Below are 24,872 nucleotides of genomic sequence, written 5' to 3' on the forward strand. Positions count from 1 at the left end.
GGATACATGCATAAGAGATTGTTCTTTGGAGAGAATAAGAGGGACTTCTAGATAGAATGGGACTGCAAACACAGAAATGTGACACGCCTGACCATATAGAGATGGTGAGGTCACAACATCATAACTTTGGGGGCTGAAAAGAAGCAAAGATCAGGAAGAAGAAACCCCTTGCTTTATGGATAAGAAAACTGAGTTTAAGTTACTTTTTCAACGGTTTGTAATTAATTACTGACAAAGCAGACCTCTTAAACGAGTGCTCTTTTTACTGTGCAAAGACTTGTCAAGAGGTCTCCTCTCCCTCCTGTAAGAAATAAACAATGAAGACGGAAAGAAAGAACTACCTTGTGTTCAGAATTTGAGAGAGGCTTCATGGTGATTGTACCCAAATGGGACACTTAAATGTCACCTGCAAATGGGGATCTCTCATTCTGTTTACTGAAGGACTAATCTTCTTGGGTGATTTCCAGCACTGGGGTAATGAGACGGCCAAAATTTAGCGGAACTAAATGTTCAGCAAAGTACAGCTCCTGCAGTAAATTTTGGAGCTCCCCACATTGCCACTGCTCTATATTTAGAGAAATATTAGGTAGAAGATTGTCTATGCCAATGAAGTAAAGAGGAACAATAACACCACTTTGGAAAGTCAGGCATGAGAATTCCAGAAGAGCCATTTATGCTGCAGAAATGGTGAGCCATATTTCCAATTAAACTGGAGCAATGAAGGTCAACTATGACCTAATGCTTTCCTTCCCTTTTATCATCTCTATGAAGCTTCTTTCCTCTTTGTTATAAACTGGTTCATGGATGGGAGAAGGATGATGTAACATGCGTATAACACTTTTACAGAATATCAACTTGGGAAGACCTGTCCAGGCTTTGACAGACAGAACCTAAATGTGAAGTGAGCTAGACAAATTGAAGCACTGGCCTGAGTGAAATGATGTGTGATTCAATGAGGGGATACGCATTTCACTTCAGAAAGAAGCACACACTTGATTAATAGAAAATGGAAAAGAGGTGATTAGTTGACAATGTGGAGAAAAGACCAAGGGCATCACAACATTTCCTGTCAATTATAAAGCCAATGATGCATTTTGGCAACTCAGGAGGCAAAATGCATTTTGAGGTTCCTGAGCAGGCAGACAGGCGGGAGGAAAAGAATGTGTATAGAGAAGGAGCCTGGGCTTGATAGAACAGGAAGAGCGGTGGTGGAGAAAGCAGCAGCGGTGGAGGAAAAGTAGGTAGATACAACCGATGATGGACCTTGAGTGAGAGAGTAAGTAACTGTTCAATTGAGTAATTAGTAGTAAGGTCAAGCTAATATGAGAGTCATACAATTCAACTTAACCTACAACTCTGAAGCGCACAGAAAATGCAGCTTCTTTACTTTGTCTAAAACTAGTTAGGGAAGTCTTCATCCTCTGGTTAGCAGGATAAGGTGAACTTTCAGTTCGACCCAATTTAAATCTTACTTGGAACTGATGTTTCCCAAGAATTCTTTACTAAGTGCTTATTCTCTCTCGGATCAAGACGTCGAGTCTGTCAGAAGGCTTGGCTTCCCCACTCCCTCGCTGCTTCTCCCTAAGAGGTCTGGCTGACTTCATATCATGAATGGGAAAGTGGAATTCTTGGGCACAGTCTCCAGGTGACGCCCATTGTCTGCCTGGTTGCTGCATCATGGCTGGGCTTGGGACAGATGTAACCCACGGGCAGACCTTTCCCTCTCGGTTTGGTCAGAGCCCCGGGGTTGTTTTGCAGGCGACACAATCCAAGCTCCCCTGCTGTGGATGGAGAGCCCCAAGCCTTAGGCCCATGCTCCATCCAGTTTATTCACCCCAGGCCTTTTGTGAGGTCACTTCTGTCATGGAGACTAGCAGTGGCTCTCAACTCAGCATATGTGACACACAGTAACTGAAGGCACCTTGGGAAAGTTAAACTTCAGGGTCTCTTGCTGCCATGACCATGATGTGGCCATGCCCAGGTCTGTCGGCAGGGGTAGGGAGGGGGCGATTGTCGTAAGGTAATCTCTTTCCAGAGTCCTAAGTAGAGAGCAGAGGCAAGTTGCCCTCAGTGTTACCTAGTTACCTACTTATGTTCACTGATCTAACCCACTTCCCCTTTTCTGAAGCAGAACCCGAAGCACAGAAATGGGGAAGCAAGTCTACCGAGCTCTGCCTCTCTCTGTCTCTTTCCACCATTCTCCTAGAGACTACAGCGGGTAGGCCCTGGCCCCACCCTGTGGACAAAATGGGCCCTTTTCTCTACATATTGGATATACAGGGTCAGAGTCCTACTGATACTGTTGGTTGCTGGTTGATACCTTAAAGAAGTGATTATAGGAATTCAGAGAAATCTTCTCTCAAGCTAATAGTCTGACCTGCAAGGTTTTGGTCTTGCTGCATAATCCTTTCTTGTACGTGAGACAGTATTTCCCGAATATTCTTCCCATTCACATTCCTTCTGCACCAGACACTAAGCACCCCTCAGGTAGACAATTGCCTTTGGTCAAAGGTCTTTTGCTGTGCTCAGGAAGGCAAAAGAAAAATGCACACGAATAATTTCATTACACTAGGTTCTTGATCAGAAGACAGACTTAAAAAGGTGAAAGCCAGAAAGAAATTAACAGTGGTTGAGTGCTTTCCATGTGCCAGGCACTTTCTGTTATCCCACTCAATTCTCATAACAGTCGTGGGAGATAAACACTGCCCCATTCATTTTAGAGAGGGGTCACCTATGTGTCAAAGAGATCAAGCTATTTGCCCACAGTCACAGGACTGGTAATTTGCAGACCCAGAATTTGAGTCTCAGTCAAAAGCAACAAGATTTATTCTGTTTCTTCTATACCCCATAAATGACAGAATATGCTGCATTTTATTGAACCTGAAATATCATCAGTTGTAGCTGCTCCAGTATTGTACATTCTACCAAAAAGGAAATGCACTGCCAACTACACTGTGACACACCACTTATTTGTAAGACAAATCCCGATTTCTGAGATGCAAAAATGTGGAAAAAAACCATGAATCTTTGAATGAGTGAAATCTGGTAAATACTGTTTAAGGAAGATTATTTGAGCGGCTGTGTACAGTTTGGACCAGAAGACAAAAACACCCAGGGTAAGGAAAGATCAGAGAAAGGTTGCCATAGTCACTCAGCTATTAAGAAACGGAAGCCTTAGTAAAGACAGAGCCTTGCGAAATGGAAGGAAAAGGTGAACTTCTAACAAGCACTGTGGCAAGTGAATCAACAGAAACAGCAGCAGTTTGGGTCTAGGTTGTAAAGGGTGAAGAATGGACCATAAGCCAAGGTTTTAAAGTCTGGATGTCTGGGAAACAGCAGCAGTTGGGAAACTGGGCAAAGGGAGAAGGATGGGTTCTGTTTTAGATATATTAACATTCAAAAACCAGAGAATTATCTTCATGTGACGATGGAGAGGAGAGAGCTGGAGAGGCTGATTTTGCCCACACACAGGCACCAGCTTAGGGAGACGATGACACTCTAACTGGGGGTCTAGGGACAATAAAACACCAGGTGGACAGGTCTGGACCTGCACTGCCAAAGGAAACACGAAGCGAAGAAGAGGTGGTCAAATTCCAGACCAAAAAGGCCTTAGAAGGCACCTTCACCACAGATGAGCAGCATCCCTTTGGTGCCTTCAGGTGGCCTCCCAACATCACTGTGAGGCAGAAAGCAGGTGTGGCCAGATCTTCCTGCTGGCAGGAGCTGCAGGTTTCATTCTCACATTTCCCTACACACCTAGGAACCCAACACTTGCCTGTCAGAGAGAAGGCCTTTCAAGGGCTGGGGCCAGCACACCGGAGTTTAATTGCAAGGGCATATGGGGAGAAATTTTTAAAGCTATTTTTAGCAAAGTTGCAAAAGGTAACAAATGGCATCCACCAAGACAAGGGCTGTTCATCTAAGATTGAGAATAAGTGTTTCCATCACCTGCCTCTCTTGATTCCAAATGCAGTTTAAGTCTTAAGACAGCATGCAAATGAACTGCTGATCATAAGTTTTAGTCTGTTGTCACACATGTTACATACCGTCACTCAGTCCTCATTCCAGAGCACTTTTGAAAGCTGCATTAACTATTTCAGGTTGTGTAGCCTATTAATGCACTATCCAAGTGTTATGAAATGAAAGAAAAAATTTCTAATTTGACAAGTGGAAAATTTTTTTTCTTAATTATCTGGATTTTTTTTTTCACATGTACAAATGAATTTCCATTCCCACAGCAGCTCCTCTAGTTAAGTCTCTCTGTCACTCGAAGCTAGACCTCTGTCACCAGGAGGTCAGGCTCTCTTCTCTGTTAGAATGGCCCCACCCTGATGCCGCTCCCATCTAGAGCTGCACAGTCCAGCATGGGAGCCACTGGCCACACATGGCTGTTGAGCCCCGAAACATGGCCAGTCCAAATTGAGATGTGTTGTGAGTATAAAATATACACTAGACTTTGAAGACTGAGTATGAAACAAAGAATGTAAAATACCTCATTAATAATTAATAATTTTTTTTTTGAGGAAGATTAGCCTTGAGCTAACTACTGCCAATCCTCCTCTTTTTGCTGAGGAAGACTGGCCCTGAGCTAACATCCATGCCCATCTTCCTCTACTTTATACGTGGGACGCCTACCACAGCATGGCTTTTGCCAAGCGGTGCCATGTCTGCACCGAGGATCTGAACCGGTGAACCCCAGGCTGCCGAGAAGCGGAACGTGCGCACTTAAGCTCTTTGCCACCGGGCCAGCCCCTAATTAATAATTTTTATATTGATTACACATTGAAATGATAATGTTTTGGAAATAATGGCCTAAATAAAATATACTAAAATGAGTTTTACCTGTTTCCTTTTACTTTTTAAAATGTGGTTAGTGGGAAATTTAAAATTACATTTGTGGCTTGTACCTGTGACTCACATTATATTTAATTTTCATTAGTCCTGGTCTAGACTCTTGCTTCTGGGTTTTAGTCATTTAATCAATAAATTCACTTCGATCAACCAGCATTTATAATGTACACAGTATGAGCCAGGTACTATTAAAAAATGCTGGTGATATAAAGATATAAATAATATGATTTCTGACTTCTAAGAACTCCCAGTTAGTGGGGGAAGGGCATTTTTAAAAGCAATTAAAACAAAATGACAAATGTTATTAAAGATTAGGAATAAAGTACTATGGAATCTTAAAGATGGAAGTTTACTGTTTTTTAAAGAATGCGTATAAATTTTTCTAGTCATTTGAATAGGGGACAATTTAAGGGCACCCCAAACAGTGCACACAGTGGGTGTGAAGACTTGGGGAAAAGGAAGAACATGCTTGGAACCGAACGTAGTTTAGAAAGGCTAATAAAGCAGGCTGCCTGTGGGGCATGGGGACAGATAAGAGCCACTGGTAGACAGGCGTGGGAAAGAGAACCCTGAACGCCATGCGAAGAAGTGCAGACTATATCTGGTACATGAAAGAGTCAGATCTGTATTTCAGAAATACCACTGCAGCAATACTGTGCAGGATGGACTAGGTGGTTAAGGTGGGTAGAGGGCTGACGCTGGTGAAGAGAAGGAAGAGATACAGGTAAACAGACTGACAGGGTATCTACTGCCACAGTCAAAATGACATTAATACTGACTTGAACAAACAAGACAGACGAGAAATATTTAGCGAGGGAGAATCTGCAGGTCTCTGGGATTTACTGGATGTTAAAGGTGAAGAAAAAGGAACAGGCTTATGAACTCTGGTGCCTAAGATGAAGTGAGATAAATACTAGATGCCCCCTAAAGAAATAGACTATCAGAAGGTGTACTTAAGGAATGATACTAAGTTGAATGGCTGGACTCAAATGAAAATTGCTTTCAAAATGGAGGTGTCCAAAGTGCCCAGATCAGTCAAATGCCCCCTGAGAGGTCCCTGCCCTAAGCAGGTTTACTCCTGGCTCAGGGTACTAGTGGCAGTTGGGTGGGGAGGATTTATAAGAGTTCAGAGAGTAGAAGGGGGAGCTATCTGGGAATTGGAAAAGACTGCTTGAGAAAGTTAGGCCTTGAGCGGGAGTCTGAAGGACAGGGGTGGAAGAGAAAGGGTATTTCTGATAAGAGAGGAGAAATGAAATAGATATAGCCAATGAGATTTTAAGTCAGGAATAAGCAATCAGCAAGATGTGCTCCAAGGACAGGCCGAGAATGGCTTGACTAGCATGGAGTTTTTATGTTGTGAAGAATGGAGATGAAGTTGGAGAGACAGCTGGGGTCATATTAAAGAGGGACCCTGAAGGCAGCAAACAGCCATTAGAAGCTTTTAAAGAAAGGAAGTGACAACACGACATTTAAGGAAGATGACTGGTGGTGTTTTATAGAAGAACTCAAGTAGGGCAATGGTGTAGGCAGTTCTGCTAGCACACTTTTAATAATCCCTACTAAATGTCAAACACTCTTCCAGGCCCTGGGGACTTAAAAATAAACGAGAACTAGTCTCTTCCTCCAGGACTCGCAACCTACTGGGGGTAAGGAGGGAACGAGATGAGTTAAGATGCTTTTGTCCATCCAATTTTTGAAGCAGTGAGGGTTAGACCAGTCTCAGCAGTGAGAACGGACAGGAAACATCTGAAAGCAAGAACGGATGGCACCTGCGGATATAATTACAAGCCCTTTATTTATTGGGTCCTGCACCACCTGCTTTTGCCTCGATCTGTCTTTATTTTTCTCAGTCTCTTGCCCTTGTTCTTCCTGTATATCCTGTTCTCTGTAGCCGAGGCCCTTGAACACTGGCAAATCAAATAACGTATAATTTAAACATCTTGTCCTTTTCTGAAGCCATGTGTGTTCTCTGCTCTGAGTGGGCTTGACTTTCTTTTTGTTTGTATCTCTGAGCAATCAACGTGCATACACTACACACAGAATGAATTGAAGTTCACATAATCAAAGAGTCTAGTGCATTTTCATTAAATATCTTAGCTCAAATGAAGAATAAAGGAAATACTAAAAATCAGCCTGCCAAACAGGCATACAGATAAAGATATATGGCCTTGCTTAAAATATAATTCCATATTCTATCCATTTAATTTAATAAAGATGTAACTAAATGGCCTACTATGTGTCAGATGCTTGACTAATCACTGGGATGAGTTGAATAAAACACAATTCCAGTCTTGAGAACTTTTAGACCTTAAAGACAGGTGATGAGAAGTTTACCTAACCAGCTGTCTCATCATCTGCACTGCTCACTCTAGTCCATGCCATGACCATTTCTTACTTGTACTATCTTCCTGCTTCTACCATTCCTCCCCACCTCCATTCTAGTGTCCACACAGAGCTTGAGTGAATCTCTTAAACATAAAAGTCACATAATGTCACTCTTTCCTTTCTTGATCAGTAAAATTCTAAGTCCTTAATCTTGGCCCATAAGGTCCCATGTGATCTGAATTTGGTGTCATCTCTTACAATTATTTCTCTTACTCACTCCACTCACACTTGGCTCCTTTACTAGTCCCTAGAATATTCTAAACATGCTCCCACCTCAGACCCTTTTCCTCGCCGCATATACCTGGAATTCTCCTTCCAAAACATCTGCATGACTTGCTCCATTATTTTCTGCAGATCTCTGCTCAAAGGTCATCTTATCCTTGAGTCTTTCTCTGACTACCTGGCATTCCCAAACCCTTATCCTGTTTTACTTTTCTTAAAAACATTTACTCAATAAAATGCATCTACTACCACTGGAATTTATTGTTTCTTGTCTTCCTCCACCAAGAATATTGAAAGCTCCACAAGAAGAGGGTTCAATTAGTTTGCTCCTCTATTCCCAGCACTTGGAATGTTGACTGGCACGTTGTCGATGGTCAAGAAATACTTTTTTTTTGAGGAAGATTAGCCCTGAACTAACATCTGCTGCCAATCCTCCTCTTTTTGCTGAGGAAGACTGGCCCTGAGCTAACATCTGTGCCCCTCTTCCTCTACTTTATGTGTGGGACGCCTGCCACAGCATAGCTTACCAAGTGGTGCCATGTCCGCACCTGGGATCCGAACTGGCGAACCCCAGGCCACCGAAGCGGAACGTGCGCACTTAACCGCTGCACCACTGGGCTGGCCCCAACAAACACTTCTTGAATGAACTGGATAAATGATTAAGAGTTAGGCATAGGATTTTACAGGAGCAAACAGGAGGGTACATGGCATATGCTAGAAGGGATGGGGGGATGAGAGGCAGCATATGTTTGGGCTGAGACTTCATTCATTCATATGCTCATACAGGCATTTATTCATTCACTCAATACATCTTATGGAGTTTTACCACGTGCCAGGCACTATTCTAGGACCAGGAATGTAGCTGTCATGAAAACAGACAAGTCCCTGTTCCTGTAAAACTTACAGTCTAGTAGGAGAAAGATAATATGCAAGCCAAATTGACATATGCTACGCAAGGAACTAAAATATCCGATATCAACACATGCTATGCAAAGAACTAAAATAGGCTGATGTAGAAGACAGCACCTGAGATCGGGTTGCTAGGGAAGCATCTCTAGGAAGTGCCATTCCAGTGGAGACTGAAGGACAATAAGAAAGGACCCATTAGAAGAAGATAGGAGGAGCTTTTCTACAGAGAGAGAACAGCCAGGGCAAAATCCTTAAATAGGGATGGGCTTGAAGTGCTCAAAGAACCAAATGGAGGACAACAGCTGCAGGGCAGTGGTTAAGGAGGAGAGGGCCACGACTTAAGATCAGATAGCAAGCGTCTTAAAAATGGGTAGGACTTGGGAGGTGAAGCAGGGGAAGAACTAGCTTTAGAAACATGCAGGCAGAGAGCACAGAAACAAAGGCATGGAAGCAGGAAATAGATCGGTACGTTTAAGTAACTTTAGGAAATTCATTTCTCCTGAGTTCAATACACAACAAAGATGGAATCCAGAATAGAGCATGGGTAAACTGGGTTTTTCATGAAGCTTCTGGCACTACATTTTGTTGTAGTTGAGCAAAGAGAACCGTCTCTCTAGAAGACGTATCCTCACGGACATCGATAATCAATCTACCAGAAAAGACTATTCTAAAAAGTATACTCTTAGAAGGTTCAGATACTATATATTTGAGCTCTTGTTAAGCTTAGAAAGTGGGAAGCAAATGTAACCTTGCATATTTTATTTTATTCTAAACACAACCTCAGCTGTGTAAGCTGTCACCCACCCACCACTGGTGGGTTAAGCCACTCACAGCAGAGAGCTGGGGCTCAGTTCCACCTCTCCTAAGCCCAATGCTGTTTGCACTGCTGTCCAGTATCTCATTGACTGATTCAATGCACCTGCCTAGAATGATCCTCGCCATCAATTTATTCTATGGACCTTGCCTTCTACAATTTTCCTTTGGCTTTATCTGTCTTCTCCTGTCTACTTTTCCTGTCTCCTCCTTTTCTGCCTACTTACAATTTAGAAAATATACTTTTCCGTTTTCCCTCAGCTAATCCTAATCAAGACCATGTTTTACGGAGGGTATTGTGTAGCTGAACAACTTCCTGCTTCTACTGACAAAAATGACGTAAATCCATATAAACTCAAAGATGAGATTAAAATGCTTGGACACATTTCTTCCTCTATACTGAGTCCCTGAGGAGTGTCGAAGTCTATGGGAATCCTCACAGATTGGAATTCTTCTAACAATTGAGACTCTTATCAGTAGAACCAGATTCCTCGGAAAAGGCAGTGCTGAATTCACAGCAAGGAATTTAATTTAGGTTCACAATTTATCAAGTAAATGGTGACTTATGAGTAACTATTCAATATGTGTGTCATAACGGCCTGCTGCTGACCGACACCGTGCACTGAGATTGAAGCCATTTTGGGACATTATTTATATATCATATTAGAAAGAATCATGAAGTATACCAAGATAAAATATTTATTCAGGAGGAAACAAACAAAGGGTGAAATTTTCTTCCACTAGCAATGGCACATTTCACACTCTTAGACCACAAACGTCTAGCACATATCCCTCACTTAATGATGTTAATATGTAATTAAGATGGCACTGGAGTTACGATGTCCAATGCAAATGAAGTTGAGAAATTCTGACTAAAAAATGTTATCTGTTGCAGGAGCCATTTACTTTTTAAATTTCTGGATGTCCAAGATATGCCCAATATTTTCTAGTACTTTTCAATTAGGTGGCAAAATCAAGGGTGTCTACCAATGCCAGGGTGTTCATGAACTTCAGCAATGACATGCACAATTACTGTGTCTTGAAAGGCTGACATAACACACACACACACACACACACACACACACACTTTTTTTTTTTTTTTTGAGGAAGATTAGCCTTGAGCTAACGTCTGCCACCAATTCTCCTCTTTTTGCTGAGCAAAACTGGCCCTGAGCTAACATCTGTGCCCATCTTCCTCTATTTTATATGTGGGATGCCTGCCATAGCATGGCTTAATAAGCAGTGCATAGGTCCATGCCCAGGATCCGAACCTGCGAACCCCAGGCCACTGTAGCAGAGTACGTGAACTTAACTGCTACGCCACTGGCCCAGCCCCTATATATTTTTTTGTAAATGGTAAATCCCTGACATACTCAGGAAAAAGGACATTCTACAGCATGAATAAAAACTAGAAGGCAAGATAGAAGGCAATGACTGGCCAGGCTGCTAAAAGGAAATACTTGTGAGAAAGTTTGTCCCGATGTTTTTGTTTTTTTCTTTTGGGTGGAAAAGATTTGCTCTGAGCTAACATCTGTTGCCAATCTTCCTCTCTGTCTTTTGTTTTCTTCTCCCCAAAGCCCAGTGCATAGTTGTACATTATAGTTGTAAGTCCTTCTAGTTCTTCTATGTGAGCACCATAGCATAGCTACTGACAGATGAGTGGTGTGGTTCCACACCCAGGAACCGAACCCGGGCCACTCAAATGCAGCGTGCCGAACTTTAAAGACTAGGCTATCAGGGCTGGCTCTGTCCCAATTTTTAGATGTAAAACATTTCTAGAGACTACAGCTTAAAGGCAGGTGCTTGGCAACCTTCACCTCTTTGATAATAGTGGAGACTGTCAAAAAAGCACATAAACTTGGTTCAAAGAAAAAGATGAGCCAATACAAGGCAGGATCCAAGAAACAGAACATAAAAGTGCAAAACATCAAAAATGACTATTTTATTTTTATTTGCCAGTGTTTCTTTTTACCCAAACTTAAAGAAAGGATATTTTTCAGGGCTTAAAACTTGTCTTTTGTAACACCAAGTTGTGACAAGAAACAAACATTAATTTAACTGACATAATTAAAAATGAAATTAATATCAGAGTTACCTGAAATTCTAATCCATAGTTTTCTCTGCAGAATTCTCTCAATTTAGGATACACATTTTCTCTCAGTGCCTGTCTTTCTGCTCCTGTGTCTGTGGCAGAAAAACAAATACATAGAAAGTGAGTTATGTCCACATATATATATTTCTGGAAAAAAATGAAAGCTTACAAACAAATACTAACATTAATACAATCAAGTTGGGGTGCCACACTGTGAAATGCCGGGGTATTTGACTGCCAAGGGAGTGCTAGTCTTACTGGAGCCAGGAGGGCACAGATCCCTCCAACCAGGCACACACAGGAAGCCCGCAGGATGGAGGGGCGCCCCACTGTTCAGTTCTGTATGTGTCGGCAGACCTGCGGAGTCACAGTTGATTCTTTCTGCCCGCAAAGACTCTCATGTGAGCTCTTAAATAGCCACAACTACACTGCCTTTGGAAGAGAAAGAAGAAAACATTGTAGGGCTAGCCCCATTAAGTGTAAAAGTTTCAAAACACCCACAGGCTTTGATTAATTTAGTTACTGATTTCCAAAAAATCCGGATTCTATCATCATCTCCTATAGTATTTAGTAATAAGCAACTTTTACAAATTCAGTACAGCATCCATGCAATTGGCACGGTAGTTGGGAGAGACAAATTGTGGGAGCCAACACCCGAAACTAGCAGATTCCGCACACAGTAGATTTGATTGGCCAGCGGTCTAATAAGTAACATCTCCCTCTGGGCTTAGGGACTGCGCGTTTATCAGAGGAGGAAATTGTTTCACATGTGCCACACTATGTAATAGCTTCAGAATAAAATGTTTTCATTATCCACGTCATTAAAAAAATACAAGAAACAGAGAATCTGAAACGAGAACCACAGAATATGTAAGTATTTAATGTTGAATGTTTGCACAGAAAGGGATTCCAAAGCCACCTGTGCTGGACATTGTTCCACATCAATGATAACACCATAAGATTCTTACAGCAAAGAGAGGCTGTGCCTTGCCCAACCAACTTCAGTGAAAGATGAGAAACAGAGCTTTTAAAAATTAGGTTAATGTGTTATCTAGTGAAAAGTACCATTTGCTAAATATACCTCAATCCCAGCCATAATTATGAAACGTTTGCATACCACATTTATAACTAAGGAACCAATTTAAAAGAATTTCCTTATTATTCTCAAGCACATCTGTCAATGCAAATTCAACCATATGCGTGGTGACCTACTCCACTTTCCTACTGTTTTCAAGCCTATTTTGAGACACAAATACCCAATCTGGAGTCTGAAATGCAGCTGCAGCCTGACAGAGTGACAGGAACCAGTATTTCCATGGAAATCAAACATTCAATACAAGGTCTTCTAGATTACCCGGTGACCCACACAAACAGGATCTTTTCCAACCATAGATCCAATATGGCCCTAAATCCATAGGGAAAGCAGGAGGACCAAACTGAGGAGGGGTGCACTTGAGCAGAGCCACGTACTCTGACTGCACTGGTGGAGGCAGTATAGCAAGCTTTTAGATGATTTACGTAATCTTGGGATTAGATGCCCACCCTCTCTCACCCCACTTTAAAGGCCAAAAACACTAACTTCACAATAAAGCTGATAATATTCAATCTTTCTAAAAGGCTACAGATGTTTAAAACCCAAATTTAAGAAGTCATTTTAAAAATAAATACTACCAGATGTGGAAGTTGGTAAAATATTAAAAAAGGATTATTGTTAAAATATTCTTAAAAAATTGGCATAAAAATAATACATGAAAAAAATTATTAAATGATATAAGGAGCAGACCTTATTTGTTTCTTAAAAATGTTACTGTAACTCTTATTAGTAGGTACTGAGATCTGAATGTGCAACAGGAAGGTAGATAAGACAGAAATATAGTATCAAATTACTAACATTTACTGAGTGCTTACTGTAGTCTAGTAGTGTGCTAAGTATTTCCATGCGTATTTTCTTAGTCACTTCTGACAACAACCCTATGAAGCAAGTAAAATTACTCTTCTTTTTTTTTTAATAAGAAGAAACTGAAACAAAGAGGAGTTCAGAGACTTGCCTGATACATGTGACCACTAAGTTGGAGAACGCAAATTTGAATCTAGAAAGCCGTATGCCATAGTTTGCTGTAACCATGGAAAATGTGCAGCTGTGCAAAGAATCAGTTTTTGAAAATGACAAATGCAATAACTTCACAGAATGGTTAAGGGACAGTGAAGTCTTAGTATTTATGAAACAAAAAAAATCTGAGTTATCCCTGATGGATTCTTCCTTTTCTGTAATACACCCTTCAACAGTCAACCCATCAATAAGTTCTCTTGCTCCATCTGTCTCTAAACAAACCCTGAATTAATCTACTTCTTTGCACCACTGGTGCAATCCAAACTCATCTCTCATCTGGATTCTGTCTCCTTGTTTCCATACTTGCCTCCATCAATCTATTCTCCACAGAGCAGCCAGATTGATTTTTTTAAAATGTAAATCAGATCACATCACTATCTTGTCTAAAACTCTCCAGCAGCTCTTCCTGGAAAGGAAATCCACACTCTTCCCTTGAACGTTCTCCCTCTCCCTAGCTCCTCTCTTACCACTTTCCCTGTTCATGTTACTCCAGCAGCACTGGCGTTCATTTGGTTCCTGGATTACATTCCCACTTGTGGCCTGTGCTTTAGCTATGGCTTCCTCCTGGAATGCTTGGTCCTGTGATCATCTCAAGGCATCTGTCATTCAAGTGTCAGCTTTAATGCCACCTCCCCAGAGAGGTCTTCTCCGAGCACTCCATCTACAGAACCACTGTCTAGCACATCACCTTCTTTACATTCTTTGCACGTTGCTCATCACTATTGTTGGTATTTATTTGTTTACTGTCTCCCCCACTGCACTGAGCTCAAAGGGAGTCAGAATCTTCCTTTGTCTCATCCACTGCTGTATCCCCAGGGATTAGAGCCACACTCAATTAAGGAATGAGTGAATGAGAAAACCCACACAAGCACCAGTGACAGAAGTGAGCTGACAGACAGTGCTTCCCTGCAATTACCTCCACAAACAGAAAGCCTTCCTATTTTACAATTTGTCATTGCATGGACACAGAATCAAGACCATGTGAAATTCTGGAAATAAATGATGGGGTGTAGAAAGCTGGTTTCATGAAATAAGTGAATGAACTGAAATACTAATTTCTTTTCTGGTTTCTGTGTTTCTGGCAGAATACTAATTCATTTTACCAAGTTATGTTGAACCTTTCTAAAAATGTGAAGGAAGTGTATGCATTTATCTGACAGGCATTCTGTGTTAACACTTATAAAAATGACTCAGATTTTCCTATTTTTGTATTAATTATGATGATTGGCTCCAGAAATGGAAAAGTAACTAAGATAAAATGGATTATGATGGGTGACAGATAAACTGGCTTAATTATATGAAAAACCTGATTCATACCGACAGCAAATCTGGATGGTTGGCAATTAAAAAGCATTAGAATGTCATGGACAGGAAAAATTAAGTCACAGAACATCACACATAAAAAGGGACCTCTTGAAAGAGTGTAGATTAGAGACAAGGTATGTCATCATTATTCTTTATACATAGTCATTAGATCCATTTGTGTCTGCCCAGCTCTTAATGCTTTGAAAAGCTGCATTAACACTTTGGCAGCACTAACTATTAGGTTTTTAAGGAGTTGCTTTCTCAATAATTCCTCAATGATTTCAGAGTTAATGAAAGTCTCTGTGCATGTCTGAGTTACCCACAGGAAGAACATTAGTTGGGGGAGAATTATTAATCAATACCATTATCCTACTTCAAGAAAGGTTTAGATTAATTTCAAATATTTATTAAAAATAAGAGTGCACCAAAATGATCATGTTGGAGTGGGACCTCTTACTGCCCTACCCCCCCACCCCAAACTTAAGGCCACAGACATCAGATTAAGTCATTGCCCTCTTGGCAGCTCAGAAAACTTATTTACAAGCCACCATACATCTTCTGCTACAACTGTCAGTCCAGCCTGGTCTCCTAGGTTTCTGTATGTTCGCTCTTGCCTGGATTCTTCCTCTTATCTGGGCCCTCAGCCAATGATTCATCTGGACATCCTGTCTGGTCTTTGTTGTTTAGGTCAATTTCTTGTTTGGCAACTTCCCAGAGGCTGTCTCCTCTTTACACCCTCTAAGTTTGTGTCCAACCAGCCATACACACCCTTATTTCACTGTCACCAAATTCTGTCAATTTTACCAAAAACATCTCTTGAACTTGGCCATTGTCTATTTTTGCACTCACCATCTCTCAACTCTGAGGGTCCGAATCACCTACTTGATTGACCTGCTACGTGTCCTTCCTCATTGCAGTGTGATGCTCCACAAAGCTGCCGGAGGTAAACCCGAAGACAAGACGGAAGTGAAAGCTCAGAATTCCCCATCTATTGCATCCCCCTTGCTTGGCAGACTCCAACCCTTCTGAGTCCCAATCAAGGGCAGCACACTTTGTGAATTCTTACTAGTCAGAGACAGGCATGCCCACTCCAGGTCACCTCCATATAACATCATGTATTGTACTTTATTATAGTTATTTATTTTTAGTTTGTCTCTTCAATTAGATTTGTGAGTTCATGGAAGCCAGGGACTTTTTCCTACATCTTTACATCACAGAAAGTAGAGCATATTAATACTCAACAAACGAATGAGCAAATAGATGCTATCATAATGAAAATGTTAATTAAACCCAACTAAAGTATGAATTTATCTCCATAAAGCTAACATAAGTCAAAATCCAATGTCATTTGCAAGTTAATTGTTGACTCTGTTGACAGCTTAAATAGTCATGGGTGAATCTGTGGTGATGCTACAAAATATATGACAAAGTATGGCACAGTGAAGAGCTTAGCAGATCCTCTTCCCAATAAGCAATAATAAAATTAGAGAAAATTGTCAAAAGAAGCATTTTAATGCTCTGTAAATCAACGAAAGACCAAAGGCATAAAACAAATTGGGAAGTGATTATTCATGAAAAAACTGAACTTGGGTATGAACAGTGGGAGTCTATGGGATTCTTGCCTGGGGCTTCCTCTATCCTCCCTTAAACACACCCCCCATCTCAGAGAAAGTAAAGCTGTAAACATCAACAACTTCACTGCCAGAGAGGACTTGCTTGATTCGGAGCCCAGCACGGGAAAACTCCATGCCCATTAGCATTGTTAGCAGCAGTAGCAGTCTCAGAGATGGATAAATGGGGAAGCCCAGTGGTTCAGCTAGCCTACGGCTTCATCCAAATTTAACAAGGAGATCAAGGAAATGAACAGCTGTGGAGAGCACTGATAAGCTCTGCAAATTCCTGGCTGATGTGAGGGCTACCCACCAACACAAGAGACTAAAAGCTATCCACATATTCTTGCTGACTTCGAGCCTGTATACATGGCAGTGAAAGCATGAGAAGGCTTGGTGGAAAGCAAAAGCTGGGACAGACTTAAACAGTGACTAAACTAACATCGCTAACTGACACTAAGCTATGCACACAATGGGTGAACCCTAGGAAGCCAGGCATCATCATCATCAAATAACTGGGCAGAGATATCAGCAGCCCATACCATGGGGAACATATTTCACAGACTGGTCCAGGCAAGTTACTGAACAAACCAAAAAACACAAACAAATTAAAAAACCACACTCGGAGGTAAAAATCAGAATCTAAATTTGCTGTAATACAGTACCTAAAATGTGTAGTTTTAAACAAAAAACTATAAGATATACAAAGAAACAGTAAAATGTGACACATATTCAGGAGAAATAAGCAGTCACTAGAAATCGTCCCTGAGTGGGTTCATATGCTGGATTTAGCTGACAAAGACTTCAAAACAGCTATTACAAATATATTCAAAGAACTTAAGGTAACCATGTTTAAAGAAGAAAGAAAAATTAACAAGACCCCAGAAACCTGTGGGACAACATCAACTGCAGTGGTAAATATGTAAAGGGAGTCCCAGAAGGATAGGAGAAAGAGAAAGGAAATAAATTCAAAGAAAGAATTGCCACAACGTCCCAAATTTAATGGAAAACATTAATCTACACATCCAAGAAATTCAAAGAGCCCAAGTAGTATAAACACAAAGAGGTCCACATTTAGACACATGGTCAAACAGCTGAAAACAAAGATAAAGAGAAAATCTTGAAAATAGCAAGAGAAAATGTCTCACTACACGTGGGAAAAAATACAATTAATGGTTGACTTCTCCTCAGAAGGAAGGGAAGCCAGAAGGCAATGGAATGGCATAGACAAAGTACTGAAAAAAAAGTCAACCAAGAATTTCTATATCCAACAAAACTACGTAAAAAATGACCTGGGAGACATTATGCTAAGCGAAATAAGCCAGACACAGAAAGACAATTACTGTATGATTTCACTTATATGTAGAATCTAAAATAGTCAAACTCATAGAAGTGGAGAGTAGAATGGTGATTGTCAGCAGCTGGAGGAAGGGGAAAATAGGGAGAAATTGGTCAAGGGTACAAAGTTTCAGTTATGCAAGATGAATATGTTCTGGAGCTCTAACATACAGCAATGTGACTATAGTTAACAATACTGTATTGTATACTCTAAATTTGCCAAGAGGGTAGATCTTAACTGCTTTCACCACAAAGAAAAGAAAAAAAGAGATTAACTATGTCAGGTGACGAATATGTTAATTAGCTCGATTGTGGTGATTATTTCACAACCTAAATGTATATCAAAAACATCAAATTTTATACCTTAAATATATACAATTTATTTTTGTCAATTATACCTCAATAAAATTGAAAAAGGAAAGTGACGTAAGGGCATTACCAAATGCAACTAGAGTCGTGGTTAGAAAGAAATCTCTCTCTTTAAACACCCATCGCAGAAATGAAAGGTCTCAAATCACTAAGTTAGGATTCCACCTTAAGAAACTAGGAAAAGAAGAGCAAACTCAACCTAAAGCAAGCTGAAGGAAGGAAATGAAGATTAAAGTGGAAACCAATGAAATAGAAAATAGAAAAAAAAACAACCCAAAAAGTTGGTTTTTGGAAAGATCAGTAAAATTTACAAACTTTCAGCCAGGTTGACCAAGAAAAAAAGAGAGAAGACAAATTATCAAAATTAGAAATGTAAGAGGTGCCACATCACATACTGATACTACATAAGTTAAAAAAAATTATAAGGGTATACTATGAACAATAACTTCATTTCTAACAAATTAGAAAACTTGGATTAAATGAACAAATTCTAGAAACAGACAAATCACTGAAACTGATTCAAGAAGAAAAAGAAAATCTGAAGAGACCTATAACAAATAAAAATTTGAATTAGTTATTATTAATCTTCCCAAAGAAAATCACCAGCCCAGAGTATTTAACTGGTAAATTATATCAACACTTAAAGAACAAACAATCCTTTACAAACACTTTCAGAAAACAGAGTAGAAGGAATACTTCTCAACCTATTCTTTAAGTATATTACTCTAAGTCCAAAACCAAACAAAGACCTCAAAAGAAAAAATACAAAACTACAGACCAATATATCCCTCATGAATATAGATGCAAAAATCCTTAACAAAATATTAGCCAGCCGAGTCCAGCAACATACACACCATGACCAAGTGGGATTTATTACAAGAATGAGAGGTTAGTTTAACATTTGAAAATTAATGTAATAGGCCATGCTAATAGCAGAAATAGCCATAGGATCATTCCACAGATGCAGAAAAGACATTTGACAAAACCTAACATCTATTCAGGACAAAATCAGCCGCAGTGAACAGAAAGGAACTTCCTCACCCTGAGAAAGGGCATCTACACAAAAGCCTACCGTTAGCACCATGCTTCATGGTGTAAGGCGGAATGTTTCCCCCCTATGATCAGGAGCAGCTTCTTGTCACTTCTAGTCAATATTTTACTGGAGGTTTTAGTCAGTGCAGTAAAGGAAAAATTTAAAAAGAAAGGTATCTAGATTGGAAAGGAACAAATAAAACCATTTTTATTTTCAGATGACAAGACTTTGTATATAGAAAATCCTGAGGAATCCAGAGGAAAAAATACAATAATAAATGAGTTCAGCAAGGACGTTGGATAGACTATACAAAAATTAATGGTATCTCTTTATACTCACAATGAACAATCCAAAAATGAAATAAAAAACAACTGCATTTATCACAACATTAATAAAACACTGAAAAATGAATTTAACAAAAGAAATGCAAGACATACATTGTAAGCTATAAAACTTGCAGAGAGAAGGAAGATCTAGATGAAGAGACATTTCATGTCCAGGGATGGAAGACTCAATGTGGTTAGAACGGCATGCCTCATCAATTACAGGCTTGAGATCTCCCAACTGATCTACAGATCTAACGCAAATCCCAGCACACTTTGCAATTATTTTTTGAGTGCATTATTGAAATGAAATATAAAAAGCACACCTTAGTCAATCTTGCTCATTACCTGTAGTTAGCTACACCAACTGGCATCAGAGAAGACAGTGGAGGGTCTGAGTGTGGTTCTAGAACCAAACTCCCTATGTCTGAATCTCAACTCCTTCACCTACTAGCTGTGTGATCTTGGGCAAATTAGTACATCTTTCTGGGTCTCAATTTTTTTTTTTATTTGTCACATGGAATCAACATTACTAATATCAACCTTATGAGGTTGTTCTGAAGTTTAAATGGAGTCTTTAAACAACACCTGACATATGGTAAATGCTCAATAAATGATTGCAATTATTCGATCAAAAAATTGGGGGATCAAAGATTTATTAAAGCATATTTTTAAATTTATGATAATTTTCAGTACAAAAGATTAATAGTAAAGTAGCTACAACAATCATGATATCTTGTCCCACAATGTATTTCTTAAAATGATTACATTTTCTAGATATTTTTCAAAGCTTTAGGGAAAATCATTAGTGAAAATATAAATTTCTTTATTTTTTAAAAAATATCATCAGCTTATCAAAATACTCTTAAAAGCTTCCAGTGGGAATTCACTAACTGTATTATTTCTACACCTCAATATGTCTTAGGAAAAAAGAGTAAATTTTAAAGGATAACAATGCTAGACTTGTTTCTGGTAAAATTGAGGGAAAAAAAAACGCTGCATAAAATATCATACTAAAAACTAAAACACGGCATGAAATATTTTAAAATATCTTTTTAAATGTGTCAGTGGGAATAAAACTAGGCAATGCGGAGAGGCCCAACGCACAGTGGAAGCAGGAATCTGGGAAAGCAAGGGATCCCTGAAGCCAGCTTTTGGTTGTTTTTCTGTTAAACCCTGGTGACCTCTGGGGTTGATTTTTTCTTCTGTGGGTGCATGGCAGATTGGAAACAAAGCACAGAGCCCCACTCAGAATGATGAGTCTAACAGGAAAACCTCAAACAGGCCGTGACCCCAAAGAGCTATATCTTCAGTGTGAGGGTGAATCAGAAATAAATGTTCATCAACAAGAAAACTTGCTGCCATAACATTTGCATTAGGTGGAGGAAAAAACAATCTCCTTGATATCGGTAATCACAAGCTGGGCCTCTTGCAGATGAGCAGTGCAAATTCATCCTATTTAAGTTCTGACAAATTTCAAGCCTACAATTTATTTTAAAATAGTCCTGTTTTGGTAGTGACCCCTGGTGCTTGAGAAGCATACTTTGTAACAATGCCTTAAGGAATTCCAGCAAATTGAGAGTTCCAAGGAATATCAAGACACACACACACACACCAAAAATCAATACACACACAAGGAAATCAGGCACGATGAGTGAGAAGCCAGCTGAAACAAACAACAAAAAAATCAGCTGAATCAGATCTACAAAGAACTAAGGCATTATCTAGAATACAAAACAAGTACTTAATTTGTCCAAAGGCATAAAAGTAGGCATTGAACAAAACAATAGGAATAAGAAACCAAGAACAACAATAAAGCAGATTCAAAAAAGAACTTAATACTACTTCTAGAAATGAAAAATACTTAAACTCAATGGAATAAACAACTGAAAAAGATGAATGAACAGAAAGACAGATGTGAACAAATTATCCAGAATACAGTACAGAGAGACAAAGGAATGAAAAATATGGGAGGTTAGGAGATATGGATAATATACTGAAATCTAACATACACCTTTTGAGTTCCAGAGGGATGGAGAAGAGAGGATCAGGGAGAGGCAGTACTGGAAGAAATAATGGCTGAATATCTCCCCGATTCGTTGAAAGATACCAGTCTCGAGATTCAGGGAGGCCAACAAATTCCAGGCATGATAAATATAAAGAATTCCAAATAAATACAGAAATTCCATTTCATAGTGAAAATGAAGACCACCGAGCAAGAGATCTTAAAACAGCCAGAGAAAAAAAGAGAGATTACCTACAACATAATGACAATTATATTTTAAGCTGACTTCGCACCAAAAGACTGGAATATTATCTTCACTATGCTAAGAGATAATCAACTGTCAGCCTAGAATAACCAACAAAACTATCTTTGAGAAAAACGGCAAATGAGGATATTTTTAGAAAAACAAAAAGTGAATTTCCTGCTATCTTCCTTTACAAGGAAATTCTAAAGGATATATTTCAGGTAAAGAAAAATTGTCCAAAATGGAAAGTTTGAGATGCAAAAAGTGTTGGTGTACAAAGAAACTGGTAAATGCATAGCTAAGCCTAAAAGAAATTAGTTGCATAAAATAATGTTTAATTTTTGGGGTTAAAAATGATAGAATTAAAATCTTAGATAAAACAGCATGTAAATCAGGGGTGATGAGAATTAAAATGAAAAATAATGTTCTGAATGTCTTCATTCTTTGTTCAGTCAGCTTAAAATTTTGAGGACAGCCATTAAACTAGACATTAAACGTCATAACCACACACGTTGTTGAAGAAACTTAAATACTTCTTTGTGCTTTATTATAACAAAACAGATTTTTCTTTTAAAAAATAGTTCCTGTTTGTTATAAAGTGATTCACAGTAAATGAAATTACTGCAAAATTAGTGACTTCAGAGTTTTCAGTTTCTTTGTAATTTGAGAAAGAATGTCTTCAAATTAGCATAATTCATCTCTAATTTTTCTCTTCCTTTCACGTTAAGGTCTATTTAAAGAACACTCAGTAAGAACTCTACGTGGTATCTCAGATCTACTCATTCAAAAAATGCATAATTTGAATTTCACACCCCAATAGTATGACTTCACTCACATATAGTTCTAAACAGGGCTTGCCACATTAAAATTTATTGGTTGCTACAGGGTTTCTTTCAAAATAAAAGCCACACAAGGCATAGCCCTGCCCTCAGCACTCAACAACAGATTGGGGCCAGACAGCAGTCAACTAAGAATGGGATTCCCAATAATGCATAGTAAGTTCTAGAACAGAAGTATAAGCAAAATGCCACTGAAGCATAGAGAGAGGAATAATTAATTTTGTCTGATTATCAGAGAAGATAATTATTTAGGACATGAAATATAAACAAGATTTTCCCAGGTAGAAAGGAAGAAACACCTTCCGGAAGAGGTAGAAGCATGAGCAAAATGAACAAGGCTTAACAAGTGCGTGATGTGTTTGAGGGCCACGAAGTAGCACAGTTTGTTAGAGAACAATGTACAGGGGTTATAATTAGTCTATCAGTTACAAGTCTTTCAAGGTTCCTCTGTGTGCTGGGAATTTGGGGGTGTAATAGCAATTCTTTCTCATAATCAAATGGAAAAGAAAAGGATACGTACAGAACAAAAGTAATTCATTACACATTTCAGTCAACTATGAGAAAAACATCTGTCACACCACATCCAAAATGCAGCTGTCCCTTCACTGACGGGGGTCTGCCTGCACCTGGCTGACCTGTCTGCTTTCAAGTAATACATCAATCAGCCAGTCCTCCATCTGCCCAGACCCCACGCTGTACCCAGCACTCTGATGAGTGTCAGGGCACCAAAGGAAACACTGCACGGTCCCCAACACAAAGGAACTTGTATTTTAGACACAGGCACAACTAAGGTTCCCATAGAAAATAGAAAATGATTCCATGTTAAACTGAATGAAGCACATTCTAGACACAAGACTGGTTTTGAGGCCCAAGTTGGGGAAGGTTTTAGAGAAGCTATGACTTGAAAATGAGTAGAATTCAGAAAAAGAAGAGGGTAGAAAAGAGAGCTTTCCTGATGGAGAAAAAGACCTGGGGCTTATTAAAGAAAGAGGCAGGGGTCAGCGAAGACAACTTCCTAATGGAGTAGGGAAATCAAGTTATGGTACTGGGACCACATGACTGAGGGTCTTGAAAATGAGGAGTCTGAATTTGATGAAGTGGACGGAGCAATGACGTGGTAAGCGTGATCATATGGAAAGGAACAAAGGGAAACATTCTGTATGGCAGAGTTGCCAAAGAAGAAACTGGAATAGGGAGGACTGCCTGCAAATAGCTACAAATCCAAATATGAGGTGAAGAGCCTTATACCTTGATTACAGCAGGAAAAGAAAGCAAGCAAAGGGGAGACATTTAAAAGGAAATTGAATGACATTAGATATACAAGAAAAAGATGGCATAATATGGCTATTAAGAGGAATCTTGGGTTTGAATACTGGCTTGGTTAAACATAAAGGGCATGTCCTAGGGTTAGTTCATAAGCCTTTAAAAACTTCAGGGAATTTCCATACTATCTACATCATGGGGATGAAATCAATATAAACTACTCCTCACGTAGTAACTTCTCAGAAAAAGTTGGCTGTACTACCAACACCACCGCTATCACCGTCATACCAGAGTGACCAAAATTTTTCAACTTATAAAATAACTATTTTGGGGCCGGCCCAGTGGCGCAGCGGGTAAGCACGCATGTCCTGCTTCGGCGGCCCGGGGTTCGCCGGTTCGGATCCCGGCTGCAGGACATGGCACCACTTGACACGCCATGCTGTGGCAGGCATCCCACATATAAAGTAGAGGAAGACGGGCATGGATGTTAGCTCAGGGCCAGTCTTCCTCAGCAAAAAGAGGAGGATTGGCAGCAGTTAGCTCAGGGCCAATCTTCCTCAAAAAACAAACAAAAAACTATTTTCCCCTTGTAATTGACAGGTATTTTCTGCAAAAATACTTTGAGACTATATAAATATCCTGTTGTTCCTCAACCTTTCACCCACTAGTTAGACCATCCATTAAGCATCCTTGCCTGAATTATTACAGTTGGAAAATAGCAATTTTCTATTTCCATCATCTTTTACATTAATTAACTTTCTATTGTAATGAAAAGCTCTCTTCCTTCTCACCCACCCATACTTTCATCCACCCACCCAACCATCCACCTACCTCAGTAGGGATGTTTACATTAATTATAAAGGGAAAAATAGTAATAGACAAAAAAAAAAGTAGTCCTTAACTGTTATCAAATGGGAGCTGGCCTAGGTCTCACAGCTAGGTACGGTGTTCTCTTGGTGAATGTAAATAATTTCATTCAACACCAATAGCAGACAAGGTCACTCTGTGATGGTGATGGAAAACAAAACCACTCCATTATCATACATGGACACAGAAAAAAATAAGACTACTATCCAATCCCCCTCTCCCTACTGACATGAGTCACTGCTGCGTCTTCATCAAATACAGGTTTAGCTTTGTTCCATTCCTCTTGCCTCCTAG

The 24,872-nt window shown here is 39.6% G+C and overlaps 1 protein-coding gene across 2 annotated transcripts in view; it reads right to left on the minus strand.

Moving 5' to 3' along the window:
* The window catches only part of NWD2 (NACHT and WD repeat domain containing 2), a 161,243-nt gene that overhangs the window by 83,909 nt on the left and 52,462 nt on the right, over positions 1-24,872 (minus strand). The window contains exon 2 of one of the 2 annotated variants that reach the window (XM_023638241.2): positions 11,276-11,364. In XM_023638241.2, coding sequence (XP_023494009.2) covers positions 11,276-11,364 — 89 coding nt within the window. Of the gene's footprint in view, positions 1-1,472; positions 1,800-11,275; positions 11,365-24,872 lie in introns of those variants that run through there. The other variant, XM_023638242.2, reaches the window with a different exon arrangement.

Source organism: Equus caballus, chromosome 3, assembly GCF_041296265.1.
Source record: "Equus caballus isolate H_3958 breed thoroughbred chromosome 3, TB-T2T, whole genome shotgun sequence".
Taxonomy (NCBI): Eukaryota; Metazoa; Chordata; class Mammalia; order Perissodactyla; family Equidae; genus Equus; species Equus caballus.